This window comes from Syngnathus scovelli, chromosome 6 (assembly GCF_024217435.2).
Source record: "Syngnathus scovelli strain Florida chromosome 6, RoL_Ssco_1.2, whole genome shotgun sequence".
NCBI lineage: Eukaryota > Metazoa > Chordata > Actinopteri > Syngnathiformes > Syngnathidae > Syngnathus > Syngnathus scovelli.
Window position 1 is genome coordinate 12,925,638 of NC_090852.1, and position 20,427 is coordinate 12,946,064.

At 41.7% G+C, this 20,427-nt stretch overlaps 2 protein-coding genes and 1 non-coding gene across 5 annotated transcripts; 2 read left to right on the plus strand and 1 right to left on the minus strand.

Moving 5' to 3' along the window:
• Window positions 1-1,096: 1,096 nt before the first annotated feature.
• On the plus strand, window positions 1,097-10,889 carry polg (polymerase (DNA directed), gamma). Of its 2 annotated transcripts, XR_007482371.1 has the most exons (24): window positions 1,097-1,337; window positions 1,622-2,232; window positions 2,535-2,730; window positions 2,802-2,969; window positions 3,052-3,198; window positions 3,281-3,360; window positions 3,448-3,630; window positions 3,939-4,081; window positions 4,163-4,289; window positions 4,358-4,582; window positions 4,872-4,989; window positions 5,260-5,325; window positions 5,401-5,526; window positions 5,592-5,752; window positions 5,995-6,048; window positions 6,146-6,263; window positions 6,747-6,882; window positions 8,356-8,602; window positions 8,738-8,860; window positions 8,950-9,118; window positions 9,294-9,502; window positions 9,591-9,751; window positions 9,957-10,088; window positions 10,188-10,889. XR_007482371.1 is itself a non-coding variant. In XM_049724250.1 (23 exons), exons 2-23 carry the CDS (start codon window positions 1,649-1,651, stop codon window positions 10,019-10,021), a joined length of 3,606 nt encoding a protein of 1,201 aa, XP_049580207.1. In that variant the 5' UTR covers window positions 1,097-1,337; window positions 1,622-1,648; the 3' UTR covers window positions 10,022-10,889. The 2 variants fall into 2 exon arrangements, 1 of the variants encoding a protein (XP_049580207.1); XM_049724250.1 differs by having other exon boundaries at window positions 9,957-10,889.
• Window positions 9,882-20,413, minus strand: fanci (FA complementation group I). 2 transcript variants are annotated; one of them, XM_049724249.2, is made up of 37 exons: window positions 19,232-20,413; window positions 19,077-19,146; window positions 18,649-18,779; window positions 18,328-18,481; window positions 18,171-18,228; window positions 17,945-17,986; window positions 17,740-17,863; window positions 17,578-17,663; window positions 17,362-17,494; window positions 17,202-17,279; window positions 16,969-17,105; window positions 16,572-16,752; window positions 16,387-16,474; window positions 16,019-16,149; window positions 15,875-15,945; window positions 15,611-15,725; window positions 15,191-15,313; window positions 14,849-14,917; window positions 14,673-14,774; window positions 14,306-14,503; window positions 14,105-14,226; window positions 13,866-14,027; window positions 13,355-13,534; window positions 13,087-13,253; window positions 12,940-13,013; window positions 12,550-12,666; window positions 12,431-12,482; window positions 12,233-12,360; window positions 11,993-12,058; window positions 11,815-11,911; window positions 11,512-11,696; window positions 11,080-11,136; window positions 10,926-10,985; window positions 10,751-10,819; window positions 10,444-10,539; window positions 10,262-10,363; window positions 9,882-10,182 (listed from the first exon to the last, which is right to left on the minus strand). In XM_049724249.2, exons 1-37 carry the CDS (start codon window positions 19,322-19,324, stop codon window positions 10,120-10,122), a joined length of 3,981 nt encoding a protein of 1,326 aa, XP_049580206.1. In that variant the 5' UTR covers window positions 19,325-20,413; the 3' UTR covers window positions 9,882-10,119. The 2 variants fall into 2 exon arrangements, with proteins under 2 accessions (XP_049580206.1, XP_049580205.1); XM_049724248.2 differs by having other exon boundaries at window positions 9,882-10,363.
• On the plus strand, window positions 19,744-19,816 carry trnar-acg (transfer RNA arginine (anticodon ACG)). The gene has a single exon. It is a non-coding gene; the product is annotated as a tRNA-Arg (tRNA).
• Window positions 20,414-20,427: the final 14 nt, after the last annotated feature.

The window sequence follows — 20,427 nt, forward strand, 5'->3', positions numbered from 1 at the left end:
TTTCCAGCTAATTTTGTGAATCATTTATCTGTCCAAATTATGTCAAATGTAGCTGAGTTTCCCAAAATAGACATACGGATGCAAATAAATAGCCTGTATAGGTCTATCCTCTTTCGGTGCTATATAAAAATAATATTCCACCAAAGCAGTGGTCCCCGAGTTGCTCCTTGGTTATAATGGTGGTCCCTTGGTCAAAACCACTTGAAAACCCCTGATCCCCAAAAAAATTTGAGAACCATGACTAAGATTTACTCTATAGTTGCGGTTCTCAGATTTTTAGTCTAAATGCTACCTAAAAGATTGATTTCTTCAAGTACCCCAATAATAAACTAATGATTTGGTTAAGAGTTAAAAGAAATAAGAGTTATAACTGTACCTACATTCTTTTTTCAAGATTACACAGAAATGCACATGTATTTAACTTAAAAGATACGTAAATACAACTGAATTGTTACCTCAGCGGTGTTTCTTTCTCATATCACTAAAAGGAGCCTGCATACAACTTGCGGTAGTCTATTTTTTAAATACTCTTTTGAGATTTACTGTGTATTGTGATCAGGGAGTAGGGAATAAGTGAACAATTTCAAACACAACCATTGTCTAAAGAGAGAACATTGGAGCAAAGAACATATCTGGATAAAGTATCTGCCCTTATTTTTTGCTTTAAGAAATATTTAATGGACTGCAGACACCAAAGTGGTTGTGTTGGAATTCTGTGTGAGTGTCAATAGAAGGATTTCTGTTGAATGTTGAAAATGTGGCTAATTTTATCAGGGATAATCAGTGCATATAAGTGTCAACTTTCTTACTAACGATTATTTAAAATGGCATAATTGCTATTTTTTAAAAACAATATTTTATGATTGAGTATGAAGTCATCCATTAGGCCACACGGCCAACTAACCCGGTTTCTGGACACACAAAATTTGCAAATATATTATTCAACGGCATATCAGGCACCCGTGTACTTTAATATAGAATTCAGGCAATTGAATAGAATTTTTCAAAGTCATCCAGCATTACTTTTATGAACAAACGGAGTAAACGCGGTCATCCAGACCGCTAGATGTCGCTAAAGCATTGTCATCTACTTGACAGCATGCTGAAGCAGCGGAAGCTTTCTATAAGAATCTATTAGTCACTTTTATCACATTTGTGGTTGATAGCCTTAATCAATTTGTGCGTATTTATGTGGCTTTTGGTCGTTGTCTTGTCGTGAGAGTTAGGCAGACTTGAAGTCAGAAACTATTGGCTCGTTAGTTCACTATCGAGGCAAAAGCAAGAGCCAAACATTGTAGTTGGTAACACGTGGATGGATCCATCATGATTTGACTTAGGTAAGTTGATAGAAAGACGTCACCTTATATCATTGTACACATATATCAATATCTGTCTGATTGCTTACTGCTCACTGCCTTTTTGAAATGGTCTTATAATTATATTGGTCGTCTTTTAGTAAGACTACACGGATAATATTTAAGCCATTGTTTTCATCTGACAGTTGGCTGAAGTGCAAGTCAAACATTGTATATATTGATGCAGTTCTGAATGTTATGAGCTTGAGGCTGATGTGATTAAGTCAAATACAGTATAGTGATGCGGTTCTGAATGTTTTTCATAGGATGCAGTGATCTATCCAGATGAGGTGATGCTGCATGTGACGTTGAAAGTGATCCGCTGTTCCGTGCACAAGTCCGTCATCTCCACAAAAGGGATATGGTCCCGTTCCCTCTGCTCCACAAAGCCCCACTCAGTGCAGGGCGAGGATACAGGAGAGACCCGTCTGAACCCCCTTAACATCCAGATGCTCTCAAAAAATCTCCACGAGCAGATCTTTCGAGGCCCGGTGCCCGAGTACAGAGAAGACGATGTGGAATGCGCTATAAAGCACTTGCAGAAGCATCAGCTGTGGGGGAAAGAAACGGCACTGTTACAGGACGTAGAGCTGAAGCTTCCCAAAATGTACGGGGACAATATTGATGAGCACTTCCGTGTTTTGGCCCAGAAGCAGAGTCTTCCTTACCTGGAAGCGGCGGCTAAGCTGCAGCAAGCAGAGCTTCCTCCCATGCCTCAGGAGTGGACATGGCAGGTCGGCTGGACACGTTATGGGTCCGATGGGGAGAGTCAAAGGGTTGACTTCCCAGACGAGACAGCACTTGTGTTTGATGTAGAGGTGTGCATGGCAGAGGGACGCTGTCCAACTTTGGCAGTTGCTTTATCGCCGACACATTGGTAAGGGCATGCCAAGTTAAATGATTATGTTGATAAGGTCAATGCAAATGGTAACGTGGTGAGCTAGTGGTAAGCAGGTCTGAGGTTTAGGGTTCGAATCTGGGCTCTGACCTTCTGTTCAATGTAGTGTTAGCATCCGCACTATGCTCCATACGAGCAGTTTCATTTTGTATTTGTCTTTTTTGACAGTCCCGTTCATTAAATGGCGGGAGTGTATCAGTGACTCTTTTCTCACATCACTGTGTGTACCACCGTGCCTGGATTCTGTATGTTCATGCAAGTTGATGTGTGTCCATTACTAGGTACTCTTGGTGCAGCAAGCGTCTGATCGAAGAGCGCTACTCCTGGTCAAACGAGCTCATCCTCGCTGACCTCATCCCATTGGAGACAGCAATGAACACTGTCCGTCCACCAGGGGGTCAGTGGAAGGAACGGCTCATTGTGGGCCACAATGTCAGTTTCGACCGATCTCACATTAAGGAGCAATACTTACTGAAGGTGAATGTTTTAAAAAAGGCTGTATGAGTAGCAGGAGTGTGTTCACATTTAATTCATATTCATTTCTCAAGGGGTCTAAGGTGCGCTTCATGGACACGATGAGTCTTCACATGGCTATCTCGGGCCTGACGGGCTTCCAGCGCACACTATGGATGGCCAACAAGTTGGGCAAGAAGGTGGGCCTACAGGAGGTCAGCCAGCACATGAAGAAAGTGGGACAGAAAAGAGATAGTCCCAAGGTCTGTGTATTTGACACTGGGTTAGTATTGTTTTAGACATAAACTAATGAAAACTTTCACAATTTAATGTTTTTGTGTTTAGATTGGATTCTGGGACTGGGTGAATATTGGCAGCATCAACAACTTAGCTGATGTCCATGCCCTGTATGTGGGAGGGCCACCATTACAGAAAGAGATACGAGAGACCTTTGTAAAGGGCTCGATGATGGATGTCAGGAACAACTTCCAGGTCTGTTTGACTTTGTGTCCATTGTTCATCCAGCTATCAATGCAACAGTGTACCGTAGCCTTGTCTTTGCCGTCCCCTGCAGGAGTTAATGCGGTACTGCGCCTCAGATGTGCAGGCCACCCATCAAATATTTATTGAACAGCTCCCCCTCTTCATGGAGAGGTCGGGACTCTGAATACATATTTCTTAAATTGTAGTAATTGGTGGATCTTAACAATAATTTTTTTTGTCCCCCCCCCCCCAAACAAGATGTCCCCATCCAGTAACATTTGCCGGAATGCTGGAGATGGGTGTGAGCTACCTTCCTGTCAATCAGAACTGGGGGCGATACCTGGAGGATTCCCAGGATGTTTACGAAGAGCTCCAGAGGGAAATGAAGAAATCTCTCATGACTCTAGCCGATGATGCATGCCAACTTCTGGAGGACGAGGGGTGAGACAAAAACCTTCATTTCTGGAACTGCATTTTGTCAGAATAATATACTTACTCCTTGAGAGTAAAATATAATTAACCTGAATCTTCTATACCAGAAGAAAAGTCAGAACCGTAAAGGCTTGGATGCATGGATGCCAAACGCAACCCCATTTAAAAAAAGTAGAAGGGATCAATTAAAACCAAGATTATCACTCAGGCCCTCTCACCTATTATCCCAGATGTTACAAATACTTAAATATCATGAAAATGACAGCATCAGATACTTTAGGTTTCCTTATCTCATGCTTTATGTATTTTTCCCCTAGATTCAGAAATGATCCTTGGCTTTGGGACCTTGAGTGGGATGTGCAGGAATTCAAGCTGAAAAAACTGCCAGCCAGCAAAAAGAAGTCATCTGAAAAAGCGGTTGAATCCCAAACTGCTGCTCCTCTTGCAGACTGGATGGAAGGTAGCTCTTCAAAGTGTGGCTAACCAGATTATAGAGGTCTTCATTCCAAAAAGCCATTATGTTCTGATTTACTTCTACAAGATACAGGGCCACCATCTGAAGAGGACACTGCAGCGGGTCCTTGTCCCAGCAGGCTAGCTGTGGATAAACTCAAGAAAACAGTGACTCGACTTCCTAAGAGAAAGCAACACCTGCCTGGGCATCCTGGGTCAGATCTCCACAGTGACAATTTTACTTTCACTTTCCACTGCTCCTCAATATCAACTGCATCATCAGGTGGTATCGTAAGCTGTGTGAAAAGATGTCTGCAGACAGCTGGTCTCCTGGAGCAAACCTCATTAGTCTTCAGATGAGAGTCACCCCCAAACTGATGGGTCTGACATGGGACGGATTTCCCTTACATTACACAGAGAAGCATGGCTGGGGGTATCTGGTTCCGGGACGTAGGGATAACCTGGACTCCCTGGAGGAAATCATCGGGCAAGCCGTTTGCCCTCACAGGTATGTTGCGGACCATGCGCTAAAATAGTTGTTCTCAAACTGAGGCAGAATAATTTGCAGTAAATTCTGTGGAGACTTTTTCTCAATAAAATTAACATACCAAGCTAATTACTGTCTCCTATACCTTAGTTTAGGACAGTTTAGGGCTCTGATATTGTGACATCTCAAATAAATGTGTATTCCCTGTCCTTGGAAAACTTTCCTCTGCACCCAAACTGTTTGAGAACCACTAATCTAATTACTAAATGTCGCCTGCATAGGATGTATTTGAGCTTTTTGTCCTCTACAGAGAGATTGAGCGTGTTTATAGAGAGTATTGTGATGAGAACTGCAAGGGGGAGCCTGAGTTTGGGGATTGTGCACCATCAGATGACCTTATGTGGACAGACAGCGCTGTTTGGGCAAAGGTACCGAAGCAGAATGTGATATGACTCACTGTGCTACTTCAAAAACATCCATTAAAAAAAAATAAATAAATAAATATATATATATATATATATATATATATATATATATATATATATATATATATATATATATATATATATATATATATATATATATATATATATATATATATATATATATATATATATATATACGTATAAATATTTTTTTTCCATCAGATGCTACAAAAAGGGCTTCCTACTAAAAAAAAAATATTTTCTCCCCACCAGGTGGAGGAGTACGGATCACTGGAGAAATTAACAGAGGAACAAGGAGTGAAAGCGCTGACAAACGTGGTATCCAAATTGACCTTTGTTCTAATGTCCTAAAAATGTCGCATAAAACATTATACGTAGTTATTGTTTTTACAGAAGCCACAACCTAGCCGCAAGTCCCACCCTGTCCTAGAGGACAGTCATTGCCACTATCACCAAGGAATCGGCCCCTACAACGAAATAAACATACCTGGGTGTTGGTTTTTTAAACTACCACATAAGGTAAGGTGTCAGTGCTTAGTCAGTTAGTGACTGGCATGAAACTCGCAAATCTCTGTCTCTTTCAGGACGGTAATCAGAATAACGTTGGCAGTCCTTTTTCAAAAGACTTCCTTCCTAAGATGGAGGATGGGACTCTCAGAGCGGGAAGGAGTGGAACGAATGCCACACGTGCCTTAGAGATCAACAAAATGATGTCCTTCTGGAGGAACGCCCATAAACGCATAAGGTATCTCATTTAGCATTCTTTGGATGACCACATTTGATAATGTGGTCATCCAATGAATGTATACAGTTTCTTGTCATTGCAAAATTTCAGGTCTGATGTTCTCACAGAACATTTTTGATTCATGGATCGTGAATTTTGCTGTTAGAGTGTTGTTTAAAAAGTACTAAAACATTTGAGTACTACAAATAGAAGCTTAGATCATATATGCTTGAAATCAACCTGGAAAATATCATGTTTTCTAGCTCCCAGATGGTTCTATGGCTACGGAAAGGAGAGCTTCCTCGTGTGGTGAGCAGGTTAGTAGTCTACTACCATTGCGTGGTATCAGTAGTGACCACAAAAAGTAAAAGGGAAACTCATTATTTCATACAATGATTGGTGTGGTTTCCAAAGGCACAAAGACTTTGATGAAGAGGGGCAGTACGGTGCGATATTACCTCAGGTGGTCACTGCTGGAACTGTCACACGAAGGGCTGTGGAGCCAACGTGGCTGACTGCCAGTAATGCACGCGTAAGAGACACACTCATCACTCCCTATGTACACATCTAATGGTTATGCCATTTTGCAGCGCTGTTCAAATTCGTAGTCACTATACATGGTTATCACCTATCAAGTGCCCTCAACATATTACACACTGCATTTTGGAAAGTAGTGAACGACCAATGATCACTAAATAAAGCAATGTGTTCCATGTTACAGTGCGCCGATACAGAAAAATTATTTTGTCTTTTCAGAATATAGTTGGGTTTTTAGCTCAAAACCAATTTATAGGTTATGGCAGCAAAATATCTTTAGTATAAGAAGCACAAATAAGGATTGGTTCTTCTGTTATTTTTGATCATCTTGACCTTAATCCAATACGTCATAATTATGCAATAGCAGGAAATACTTAAAGGCATGCTTGTGTAGTGTTTGAAATCAAAATCCTTATGAAGTAATTTAGGAGTATGGAATGAGTATTCCAAACACAGCCTATCTGTTTTGTGTCCTTAGCGGGACAGAGTGGGCAGTGAGCTTAAGGCGATGGTGCAAGCACCACCAGGTTACCACCTTGTTGGAGCCGACGTGGACTCTCAAGAGTTGTGGATTGCGGCTGTGCTCGGAGAGGCCCACTTTGCAGGCGTACATGGTGAGATTTGGCATCTATTTGTTCATTTTTCGATACGATACATTGTTCAAGGTCACGGTGGGAAGCTGATTCACACTCTTTCTTACGTCGGCCTATCCTTCCCATTCTTTCTTACGTAGCAAATTGAATCATATTTTGGCCTCGCTCCTACTAAGATGTTTTCTAAATTCCTTACATTGTTCTGGCCTTGTTATATGCATTGCCACAATTCATAAACCACCAAAATGAGACTTAAGTTAGCGTACGTAATGTAGTGATCAAATAATTATTTCCCCCACTGTTTCAGTTTAAGATTTTCCCAAACGATTAATATTTATGTATTTTTAACTGAGCTTTTTCAGCAGCTTGTTTAGTGGTTGTCTTTCTGAAGACTTTTAGCATGTAAAATACAATATGCATGCAAAGCTGTTGCCTTGTGTTTAACTTATTCATTGTGTGCTGTGAATAAATCGAATTAGTATAATTTATTTATCTTGCATATCAAGTCAAAGTCAAAGTCAAAGTCTCCTTTATTGTCAATTCCTCCGCATGTCAAGACACACAAAGAGATCGAAATTACGTTTCTCACTATCCCAGGGTGACAAGACAGAGTTCACAACGCACATACAAGTAAACAACACAGGAAAAATAACACAAGAAGTCAACATCAATGAACAATAAGCGTGATAGCACGCTAGCCGCTCCCGATGCACAGCAGAGTCCGGTAAGATGACAGTCAACCAGGCCACTGTGAACACGAGCACACAGCAGGCACGCACTGTCCGGTTCGTGGATCCTATCAGACGAACGCAACTTGTCGCGAACGAACGTACGCCAGGAGAATGGAACGCTGGGCGAGCTGGGTTGGCCGCAAGCCTGGCCCGACGTCTCCGTGCTGGCCCCTCTTCTGCTGCTTCGCAGACCCACTGCCGACGCATCCCAACAATGCTCCAGGACAGAGCAGTCCGAGCTCACGACACAGTCCAACCGGGGGAGGAAGAGCAGGCCAGTCCGGCGTCGCTCCATGACGAAGCAGTCCGAGCGCCCTTAATCTCTCCGCACCAAAGTCCAGAACGCCATAAAATCCACTTCCGCCGATGTTGAGCAGAACATGCCCGCCGCACTAGTAGCACGACGTATCACACGAGACGAACACACACAAAACTGCCGGACAAACACTCAGTAAACACTCACACAACACCGAACGGGACAGAGAGTGGCCGCTGCGTGTGCACGCGCCGCCATCTTGAACCGGAACTCACATGCAGTACTCCAATTAACCTAAATAAATAAATTATATTACAGATTACTTATTTATCTTGAGTATTGTTTATCGCCAGCTTCTGCTCTTTTGAAAGTAAAGTCAACTTCATATGAGGAGCTGTAAAGGCTTAATTCTATTTCGGTGATGAAACTAGAGTCAACCTGTAACAACAAAAATACATCATGTCGCACCTGTAAGCCAGTCACACAAGAGCTTTCTGTGCGGTTCAGGTTGTACGGCGTTTGGCTGGATGACACTTCAAGGGAAGAAGAGCCAGGCCACCGACTTGCACAGCCGTACCGCTGACGCCGTGGGTATCAGCAGGGAGCACGCCAAGGTGTTCAACTATGGCCGCATCTACGGTGCCGGGCAGCCCTTCGCAGAAAGGCTGCTGATGCAGTTCAATCATCGCCTCAGTCAGACAGATGCTGCCAGTAAGGCCAGACAGATGTATGCTTTGACAAAGGGATTACGCAGGTACCCTCATTCATTGGAATGCAGTGCCTTGACTTAAGAGTTTGAAATTGTTCTCTAATCATGCTCGTAACACAAAGCACTTGCCAAAATGACAAGATGGTGCATCTCTCTGGTGTTTTTCTTTTTTTGGGGCAGATATGAACTATCAGACGAAGCTGAGTGGCTCGTCACTGAGCTGGGAATTGAGGTGGAAAGGGAGGAAGATGGCAGCGTTTCCCTCCAAGAGTTGCGGAAGATCAGTCGACTGGCTTCACAGAGGTGAGAAATGATGACGATTAAACAACCACAGTTTTGTACATCGGATTATTTATTATTCATGTTTTCTGTATTACTACTTGACCCAAAAGCTCTCGGCGGAGGAAATGGGATTTAGTTAGCAAACGAATATGGTTTGGGGGTACAGAGTCAGACATGTTCAACAAACTGGAGAGCATTGCACATTCGGACCAACCAGCGACACCTGTACTGGGCTGCAGGATAAGCAGAGCTCTGGAGCCCAAGGCAGTGAAGGATGAGGTGAGTGACGCAACCGAGCCAAAAAAAATCTACAGTGAGACTTTAGACGTTAGAGGTAAATTATTTGGCTAACATTTACTATTATAGTTTGCAACAATAGCTTCACCTGCAATACACGTTCTAAGGCTTAGATTTTTAACATGTGAGATCTCCTGTATTTTTGTTTTCGTGTCAGTTCATTACTAGCAGAGTGAACTGGGTGGTCCAGAGCTCTGCAGTGGATTACCTTCATCTGATGCTGGTGGCGATGAGGTGGCTCTTCGAGGAGCACGACATCGACGGCCGCTTCTGCATCAGCATCCACGACGAGGTGCGCTACCTCGTCCGCAGCGAAGATCGATACCGAGCGGCACTGGCATTGCAGATCACCAACCTTCTTACCAGGTCTGACAAATGATGGGATGGATGCCTCGCAAAACTAAATTGTTGGAAATGCGATTTATAGTATTCTGTGTTCTTCTGTTTCCCGCAGGAGTATGTTTGCACACGCATTAGGCATGCGGGACCTTCCACAGTCTGTGGCTTTCTTCAGTGCGGTTGACATCGACACGTGTCTGAGGAAAGAGGTGACGATGGACTGTGTGACCCCCTCCAACCCTACCGGTGTGGAAAGAAAATATGGCCTTCCTCCTGGTGAGCCTCAAACCAAATACTACATACTTATTGACGATTATTTTCAACGTTGATATTTGCAAACTGCCAGCCATTCTAGCAGAGTACAGTCATGTATAGACAAGTCAGTTATGTGTTAAGTAATAGAAAATATGCTAAATATAAAGTTTATTAATTAAATTGCACAATTGGAGAAAACAGATGAACATACAAGATATGCTTTCAGGTGAAGCCTTGGACATCTACCAAATAGTTGACATCACCAAAGGCTCCCTTAATAAAGGAAGATAACAGTTTATGGACCAGGCGAAGGACTCTCGCAACATGAACGCAAAAGAGATGCCTGGAAGCGCATCAGGTTAGTGATGCGTGTAACCAATTGGAGCGGCTTATTGTTTTCGCTTCTTTTTCCGTTTGGGTTCTTGAATCTCTTCTACATCTTGTGACTCACCCTAAGGAACACAAACGGATACAAATGCTGAAAGCAGGCCGGGACAGATTTACCCCCCTTTGTGTGGAGATGACGCTTACTTCCACAGTGTCGTCTTGTTCTTGTAGGGCTGCATCCAGAGTGGCAGCATTGATGCGGAAATCTCTCGAGGTGCTCAGTTTCATGTATTGCATCAGATTTACCTGGACAGTGCCAATTGTTGAAAAGATTTTGTTTTGTTGCACACTTTTTTTTTTTTCCTCCAACAGACATTCACACATACCTTTGACTTCTTTGAGAGTGTGATCATGTATTTCTCATACTCTTCTATGCTGAAGATCAAGTTTGGTATGGCCTTGGTCTGACGCAGAAGTCTTGCCTACCCAGAAAACAACATGGGTGTATTCATGTCATGCTTTCGTTTCAAATGTATATTGTACAGTTCATAGACATTTATTTTTAACAAAAATTATAATGTATTATCAGACGTGTGGCCAGCATTATTGTGCTTAGTAGGGCACCGGCAGTGAAGGCAAATTCATAACATTCAGAGTTGAGAGAGTTAAGTCAAGTAAATACAAAGTCCTTACAGTGGCAGCAGTGTTCACTTCGTTCTTCTTTTTCTTTTTGTCTGCACCTCCAACACTTGAATCTCCCCCCTGCAGAGAATTAATGGAAACACTCACCAACAGTATTTGATATTAAATCACAGCTGGTGTCCAAACAATGCATGGATTGATTTTGATCATTTTAATCCATCCGCACCTGAACATATGTGATGAAACAGTAGCATTGTGGAGTCAGATGAGATCCAGACAGTTTGACCTGTGTTAAAAAAAAAAAAAAACACATTTAAAAAAAAATAATAAAATCATGACATCATCTTGGGTGCAAACTCTTTCATGTGGCCCAGACTCACCAGCTTTTCAAAGCGTGAAGGTAATCTAGCACTCTGACTGGCACAAAATTGAATGTACTACAAAGAAAGAAAATACATTTATATCAAACTGGGTACCGTAAGACTAGAATTGAAATATACAAAAAAAAGTACATTTCAAATTAAGATGGGGAATTGTGGGAAAGTATCCAAACTGAAAACTTTTTGAATGTGAATTAGCTGAGAATTGAGGGTAATTGAATGGAAAGGCATTGTATAGAGGCTTAAACATTTGGTTATAAGCAAACAGAATAAATTAGCTCCTTGCCTACATAGAATAATTCAGTAATTCTATTTGTTTATATTAGGTTACTATTGGAAGCTACCTGCTTTATTCCCATTAATTTCCACAGAAAGTTTTGAATTTTTACTGTGAATTTTGCATCCCTAACAATAAGGAGACAGAGTACATACATATTTAACCAGCGTGGTGAGGATGGTATAAGTGCGACTCAATGCTCGGAGCAATGTGATGGTGCAGGTTCCAAGCTGCAATGCGGTCTGGACCAACTCGTTTAATGCCGTCAGAAGGGTTCCAAGCTGCAGTGTCACTGCTTTCTCAACCGGATCCTGGTGGCCTGCAGATTGCGTGGCCGCTTCTACTTGTCAGAAACATATCAGTGTATGTTGGCATTATTCATAGACAAGAAATCCACACGTAAGCCTTAAACTTCATGCCAGTGAGCATTATTGTTTAAAAAAAAAAAGAAATCCTACCTGGATCTGATTTGTCAGTAGCCAACTGGCTTTTCCTTTTGCCAATTAGCCAGTCCACTTCATCTAGCACCTTGTCCACTAGAGGCAGGACCAGCATCTGTAGTTAAAAGATGACAAACGTCTGTTATGACAAAGTAACTTGGCTTCTCGGAGGGAGCGGCAGGGGGGGAGCACTTACTGCTGCTGTTGTTGCCGTTTTCACGCTCACAATAGCAAAGTGAGACTGCTTTTCTACCTCAACATCCTGATAACAAAGACAACAATAAGGCTGATATGACTGTGTGCATTCATCTTTCCCATTTTCTATACTTTTAGTAGAGTCAGTAATGATGTGGCAATAACAACATTGTCGCTGCGACAGACATACTCTTGCTGTCCAACATTTCAGTTTGGCAACAGCATCTCTCACAATTTGTACCTCGTCAATATCTCCGAGGTGGCTATGGATGTCCTGACAGAGTTCGAGCAACAAGCTGGTAGGGCTCTTAAAAAGAACATGCAGGCTGAAGAGAAGTGAAAGCAGCCCCTTTGACAAAGCAGAGTCCTCTGAAAACAAGGAGATCTTTTAGTACAACTAATCAAAACCAGACAATGACACACTCTGGCATTGACTCACCAACGCTGGTCTCCTTGCAGATTTTCACTGTCCATGTGATCATCTGAGCAAACTGTTTATTTGATGCAAATGTTAGCAAACGTACCATAAGAGCATTTAAATATAAGTACTATGTGTACCTGCTGAGAGGAGGGCTTTAGCTGGAGTGAAAGCACGCTCAAAATGTTGACCAATAGCTGAGCTTCTTTGCTGTTAAATTCCTCCTCTCCTCCACTCAACTGGGCGAACAGCGCTCTCTGTTTACAAACAACGAAACGGTCAATGAGTGGAGTCTTTTAAACAATACGAGCAGCAATCTAGCCATTCATCATCGATACTGCTTATCCTGTACAAGGTAAAGGAGAGCCGGAGCTTAATCTCGCTGACTTTGGGGGAAAGGCTGGGTATGCCCTGAACTGGTCAGCAACTTGAGTCTTTAATCAAAATTAAGTTTGGAATTTGTGAAAAAGTTGAGTGCTTAAAAAACAAAAACAAAAAACACGGCAAACATGTCGAGAGGAAATAAAGACCTGAAATTGACGAATGTAGTAAGAGTACGTCATCTGTTCGCAATCTTCTGACTCAGCAATGTCCTCCGAGTTGTCTAAAAGATAAGACAGATTGCAATGAAATTACACTCTCATGTGTTTTATCTCTATTAAACCTGAGGGTCCAACCAATGAATGAGAGCAGTTTGGACATCTTATCAGGGTAGCGCTGCTGGCAGGTAGTGAATATCCCGAGAAGGCCTTCCAGGCTCAATTGTGACAGGCTGGATCGTTTTTCTTTTTTCCCAGCATCTTCCGCTGCGCTGGGAACGTTGGTATACCGCCACATCAGCACGCTGTAAAATGGTCGTTGCGTTACAAACAGGTATCTTGTGTACAAAATGTTAAAACACGTCTTCCCTGAATGTATATCAAATGCAGCAAAATGATCCCTTACCTTATTATTTCACACAGGAAGCGGAACATCAAGTTTGAACTTTGGCCATCTGGGCCGTCAGTAACTCCACTATCTTCTAACTGCTGGATCTTCTGCACAGCCACGCAAAGTGCATAACGTACAAATTCTCCACTGGAGCGCAGCACGTTGAGAGCCTCTTCCCTGCTCGGAGAGCTGTCTCTGGAAACCGCAATATTCTTTCTTTATTACCTGTGCCAAGGACGGTATGTATGTTTTTGTACTTATGTTTGCATCTAGTACTTATCATACTACGTCTACTGCTAGATAACAGCCATGCGCTCTGGGAAGAGCTTTTCTGGGTATGCTGTCCCAAATTTTAAGTGTAATGTTATGCAGGGTGGGCAGATGCATCAATTTTCACACACTTGCGAATAAGTCAATCCATTTAAATTGCACTATTCTGGATCTTAAAGGGTCAAAATTGTTTACTAAGTCTTGACCAATGAACAAGGAAAACATTCACAAGAATACAAAGTGCACGTGTACATACCTAAAGAGCGCAGTGACCAGAGTCGATATGAAACGCACCGAGAGCAAACTTCGAGGAGTCTTGTTTGACAGCTGTCGACTTTTCCCGGATTTCTCCCTCAGGATCTCACACAGCTTGTTGTAGCGGTTAAACAGCTCCAACAGCTCCTCAAAGGCATTTTTACTACAAGTGTCCCACAAAGTTTCCCGATATGAAATTCCCCGCGTAATTATGAAACACGAAAAGGAATTGACAAATACCTGTAATTCCCTTTGACAAAGTTGTACTCCAAGAGGACCTCATAGAGTCCTATTACGAGCCCAGCGTAGATATTATTCTTCACACCAACACTGGATGCGGTGGAGAATTCTGCTGACTTGTCCTGATAAAACAGAATACGACCATGGAACTGGGAAGAATGGGGTCGCTTCAAGTGTAGACAATTGACTCTGGTGTAATACCAATTCAAAGTCCTCCATTTCACTTTTGATCATGCGTTTTGTGATGCTGTCTAGGATCGTCTGTAGCTCGGACTGGTACCCCTCATCCTCGTCGTCATCATCATCATCATCATCACTGTCGTCGGAGCTGATTTTGGCTGATCGCTTCATATTTGCAAGCCACAACAAACACTGCACGGTACAGCCTACCAGGTGGGCCTGAGATTGTAGAGTCACACAGCAGATACAGAAAATTACAGATTAAGGCTTCCACTCTTGAGGTAAGATTCTAACAGGACTTTGACATGGTAGTTGTCTGTTGATCCAGAGGAATGTAGAACAGCCATAATTAAATTTCTTTTTCAGCTTCACAAAATTTCAATGGTACCAGAGGCTCCTGAAGGTGGATCTGATCTGCGTTAGCTGTGATGCAAGGCTGCAATTTCACCGGGGGCAAAAGATCTTGTTCAGGTTCGTAGTACTTCCTCAACTAGGAAACAAACAAATCTAAAATCATATAACGTGATATGGTCATCATACACAAATAGTAAGAGACGTTTCAACCTGTGAAAACAGCGTCTGCATGACGGAACTTGCAAGTTGGGAGTTCCGACGAAGAACATCATAGAAGCCCTTGAATAACACATCCGTCAACACAGCTCATTCAAAAAGGGTATGCATCTTTTCTTAAACAAGAATGCAATGTAATATTATGCAGTTTTAAAATGTTGGCTTCTGCTGTCGAGTGGTTGCTGGAACTCGTTACGCATTTGTTTCGCAGCTATACAATCACCACAAGCAAAAGCAACTATTCAGACGTTCAAATCTGAATCGATGTATATTCCCTGCAAAATGTATAGAAAATAATGGAAGTTGATCACAAGACTTTAAAAAAACATCACAAACCTCATAGAGCATAAGGCGCACGTCAGCCTGCTGGCCAAGGCAACGGCGCAAGCTGCTCAAGATTTCCAGACAGAAGGCCTCATTGGCAGCAGCGTTATATCGAGAATGAACATCCACTTGGATCTGGTTGGATTTACGGGACAACAGTTGAGCAACTGGCAGAATTCATATCATAAGCATATGTATTTTGCCCTCTTGTTTTATTACGATATAATTCTAGCTTCATGTGCTTTAAAGGAGAGGTGCATTTTTTCATGTTAAGAATTCTCAGGTCGCTGGAAAACATGACTGCAAAAATTCGGCAATTTTCCAACATGTGCAAACAAACTAACCCTAACTAGCCCTTTCAACAATTTCAGGCAGTCGTGCGAACTTGAATCACTGAAATGCACATTACAAATAATGCAAGTAATGACCTACCTGGCTGGAGGAGATTGTCTGGCTGCACTGACTGGAGGCCAGGCTGCCAAGCACTTTGAAGTTCTTGAGCAGCAACAGGAAGCCAGTAACAGCGGACTTTCGTCCATCCAACTGACTGGAAAAGAATCAGAAGAGATCTTTAACAGGAATCTCAAGATGCCCATTTGGCTAGTATGTAGGTAGCTACCATGATGTGGCAAATATTCAACAGTAAAATACAATTCCAATGACAAAATAAATAATGCAATGTAATAGTCCATATACCTTGAAAACATGGCCTTGCGGAGCACCAGAATCAATGTGTCTTTCATGGACATGCTGACTTTCAGCAGAGGCTGAAAGTCAAACAGTGAAAATATTTAGAACCTGTTTCTAGTTACATATTTGTATGCTGTGTGGTTTTAGTACCTGGATAGCTTTTAGCAAGCCCTGTACAGTGGGCAGGGGGAGATATGACAGATGGTCAAATGTCTCGGTAACTTTGGAGGATGACTCCAGCAATATCATTGGAGCAGAGGTTGCAATGTCTGAGAAAAGGTCTGAGGACACACAGACACGAATCAAATTAGACTGGACAGCACTTTTTTTCATTTAAGAGCTCCACTTGCCAGCCACAACATTAGGACCACTTGCACAATCTACTGAGATGCAATACAAGAGTGGTGTCCTTAAATCCCACCTGCCTTTACAAAGAGTAAAGTTGAGTTTTGTACTGTATTGGATCATACTGTGTAAGTGTACACAACAATGTGGGAAATGATTGAACATTGCGTTACCTAAAAAATGATTGACAGGTGAGGCAGTCTTTGCGACCAGTCGATTCAGAACTTGCTCCAGGATCTCGCCTCTGATTGCCTCATGCATCTTACAGCGCAAAAACACATCACAGGATGACAGTACAGTAAGAAAGTACAGATATTACCCCCCCCCCCCCCCCCCCCAAAAAAAAAAAAAAAGTTACCTTAAAGCCCTGGAGGAGTACTTGACCTCCAAGTTTACATGCCAGCTGAGTGGGAGTCCGGGCCACAGTAGAAGAACCTTCATTGGGCTTTCCAAATGGTCCGGGTTTAGGTCCAAACGTATCCATTAGAAAGAAGCCCAGCTGCACCAGGCCCTGGGTCACATGATCCCATCCAAAGACACTGCACAAAAAGAGTCATGCAAAGATATGAATGATTACATTAGAGCTGTCAAATTAAATCCATTTATTGATAACTAATTGATAAAATATTTGATAGTGACAGCATTTGATGACATTGCCTGTACAGTTAATACAAGCTATGACCCTGTAACACATTTCTCCCTACTTTATCCATATTTTGATTGCTGTCTATGATAAAATGAACTCCTGCCCACACCTGCTATTCACCGTGTCCAAAATCATCTCAGCGACACTTAAGTGACCAGGCACAAGGTCCTGCAAGAACTTTGACCCCTGCAGTAGCTGCTCATCTTTGAAGCTCTTGATGATTGCCCCCTTGAAAAGTGTAAACACCTGTTGAAACCAGAGAATGGAGGAGGGGGGTGTTTGTCATGAATAAGCTAACAAGAGACAGATGAAGATAAAAGTAGCATGATAGTGACTTCTGACCTTTTCCTCATAGAGCTGTATTCGTGTAACAGAGAGCAATACAGCCATGCCGAAAGGGCAAAAGTCCCCAAAGGAAGCCTGGTGGAAAGGAACAATAGATGACATCCATGAAACGTATTCATTCGATTATGTCAGTTTTAGGAAGTGACAGATGAGGCACCTTGATGCTTTTCAGGAATTCTCTCCCAAGTTCGTGGTCGAGCCTCATAGCAAAAACAATGTGGAGAATAACAGTGCCCTCCACATGTCTTAATTGGTCCTGTGGAATAGATTGAACTTCTAAATCCAAGTTCCTGAAAATGGGAAGAAGGACGGTCATGAAAGGGAATGACTGGTAAACATGGGCAATGTCACTTGCATTGTTTAAATCACCCACTCTCCGTGTTTCTGCTCCTTTTGGTGGTGAAGGTCTTGCTGCTTAAAATAACTGACAATTCCCTCGAGGACCTGTTTCTTGCAACCCTAAAAGATGCAGCATAGCATTTTAGACTGAATGGAGGACTTGATAACAAGACATGCCTGTCACACACAATTCTACCTTTGCAGATAGCAAGAGCAACTGATAAACAAGTGGCGGAATCTCCTGCAGGTCGAGCTTGCTGAACATCCGCAGCGTTTTTTGCACCACAAACTGCAATTCATCCGATGACAGGGGCACATCTCTAAAATAAAGCAGGGACATTCAAAAGGGTCAAAACACGACTTTGAAAATGTTGGTAAATACAACTAAAGTGATAGGTTACCTGAACATTGTAGTTAGGTGGATAACACATTGTGGGTCCCATCTGCAGCAAAAATACAACTCGTGGTGAGTTTATACCCTGAGTGTAAATGATTGTTCAGTATTTACTAGTTTTTGCTGATTGAATCAAATTGCCACGGTTACTTAATGTTGGTGCACAGAGCTGCTATGAGTAAAAAAAATAATATTTTGTAAGGCTGAAAGTATGAGTTATTGCATTACATCACCTGCTAGAGCAAAGGCTGTTGATTAGTTGTTTCTTGTATTGCTCACCACTGAGCTCACCTGAAGTTTAAAAAAAAAAGATACAACAGAAAACAGTTCATTCCAAAGTTTAAATGTATATAATGTATACTAGCATATTCATTCACTATTTATACGAACCTTTGCCGTACGACAATGTTTCACAAGCTGTCAAGGCAGTAAGTACAGTAGGAAATAGCTCCAAGGATTTGCCATTGCCTATTTTTCCTGCCTTGATTTCTTCAACAAATAGATTTGCTAGTTGTGCAAGACAGGGTCCAACCAGAGTGTGCGTCTGCATTTACAGAAGACAATCAAACGCTTATCAACCAAGTAATACACCGTAAAGGCATTCATTGCGACAAAAACAGTTTCCACAATTATCTTGGACGTGAACGTGTTCATATTTTCAATTGCTTTATTCTCTGTTGCATTTTTGTAAGATGAATTATGCTTTTGTACCTCCAGCATGAGCAGTCCAATGAGATCTGCTGCCACTTCACTTTGGAGGTCACCAGACTCACAGAGAGGGATGCAATGTTGATAAAGCAGGAGTCTTCGTTTTGACCCATCAGTAGATCCAGGTGGTGAGCCTAAAATCAAGTGGCAACATGCATCTATACTGTTTATCTGGCAGCGATCATGTGTGTGATGTGTAAAAGTCACACTTCTAGATCTAGACTCTAGATCTAGAAGCACGCTAATAGCTAGAATGATGATAAAGAGTAGAGAAAGGGGTTACAAATACATATTTTACAATAATTCACTAACAAAAAAAACTGAATGAGAATCTGCTTTATTACCATTGTATAGGAGTTCACAAACTAGGAACATTTTAATCGTGCAACACGAAATAAGGATAAATAGTAAAAATATCTAAAAGTTCTTACCTTTGAAAATGGCTTTAATAATTGTGCCTATATTTCCCTTTAGTGCACAATTGGAAATGAGCGCAGTCAACTTCAAAACAGAAAAGTGTTTTCCATTACTAACCAGGAAAGATTTGAACAAACAGTGCAACTCATGCATGTCAACACCAGTTTACCTTGCCTTCAGTGAGAGTGGACAAATATTTCTGAAGTTCTCCAGAACTGTCAGCATTGGATAAGGAAATAATTCTGTCCACGTCTGTCTTCATTGTGCAAGATCAACACGACAAGGTAAACAGTCTTTCCGCAACCTTCCCGCAGGAGCATATTTCCCGCCAGCAGCAAGCACTTCCGGTACCGTTTGGTGTGTTGCAATGTTAGTTTCCTCCAAACGCATCATGTTTAAACTTATTCATTCGTAAACGCAAATCAATCATACATTTATCTCAAGCATAAAATGAATTCAAAACGTATCTGTGAAACGTTATTAAATAGGTGTCTTTTTTTTCTTCTTGTGCCGTACATGTTTTGTTTATTTATTATTATTTTAAACTTCATTCAGCTATCCCCGTGATATGACCAAAACTATCAAGGCAACATCCTTAATTATCAATCATAATATACTTATTAAACATTTTACGCAGTTGTCTATAGTATAAAAAATTAACTTCAACCCAGTTTCTTCAACGGGCCAGTGGCGCAATGGATAACGCGTCTGACTACGGATCAGAAGATTCTAGGTTCGACTCCTGGCTGGCTCGAAATTTTTCTCAATTCTCCTTATATTTACACTCGCAAAGTAGATGAGCTCATAAACCAATCACTCACTTTAAACTACATCTAAATTAATGCGGGAAAATTATTTATTATACTTAAGTCCATTTAAGCTCTGGCACTGCTCCAGGAGGTTTTTTTCCCTCTCCTGGTGCATCTCATATGACTGATATTTAGGGGGAATGACAATATAGTTTAGAAATATACATATTTTATATCATGAAAGAAGATGCCGGGGGGCTTAACAGGGCACCAGAGATTTCTGACAGATCTCGGTGCAGCACATTCCTTGTTTCGGGTAATGTCATACTTTTACTTTTAAGTAATATTCTGCAACTTTAACTTTTACCACTTGTTATCTGTTAAGATATTTGTACTTTTCATCAAGCATTGCTTCCAAATAGTTTACACAAAAGACACATTTTTGTTTGGTGGCCCAAAATTACTGCCTTATGGGGCAAGGATGGTTGAGCCCAATGAACTCTGCCTAGCAACAGGCAAACATGAAGTAAAAAAGAATCCAATAAATGTGGTTGATCAAATACCATAAATATTTACAATATTATATGATGTAAAAAAAAAAAACGACAATAATCAT

Excerpts from the sequence above, each read along its gene's own strand:
- polg (XM_049724250.1), top strand. The coding sequence starts at position 1,649 with ATGCTGCATGTGACGTTGAAAGTGATCCGCTGTTCCGTGCACAAGTCC. Across the intron at positions 3,199-3,280 it reads ATGTCAGGAACAACTTCCAG|GAGTTAATGCGGTACTGCGC; the intron begins GTCTGTTTGACT and ends CGTCCCCTGCAG. Across the intron at positions 6,883-8,355 it reads CCACTTTGCAGGCGTACATG|GTTGTACGGCGTTTGGCTGG; the intron begins GTGAGATTTGGC and ends TGTGCGGTTCAG.
- fanci (XM_049724248.2), bottom strand. The coding sequence starts at position 19,324 with ATGAAGACAGACGTGGACAGAATTATTTCCTTATCCAATGCTGACAGT. Across the intron at positions 15,946-16,018 it reads GCTTGCTAAAAGCTATCCAG|CCTCTGCTGAAAGTCAGCAT; the intron begins GTACTAAAACCA and ends TTTGACTTTCAG. Across the intron at positions 11,137-11,511 it reads TCACCACGCTGGTTAAATAT|TACATTCAATTTTGTGCCAG; the intron begins GTATGTACTCTG and ends CTTTCTTTGTAG.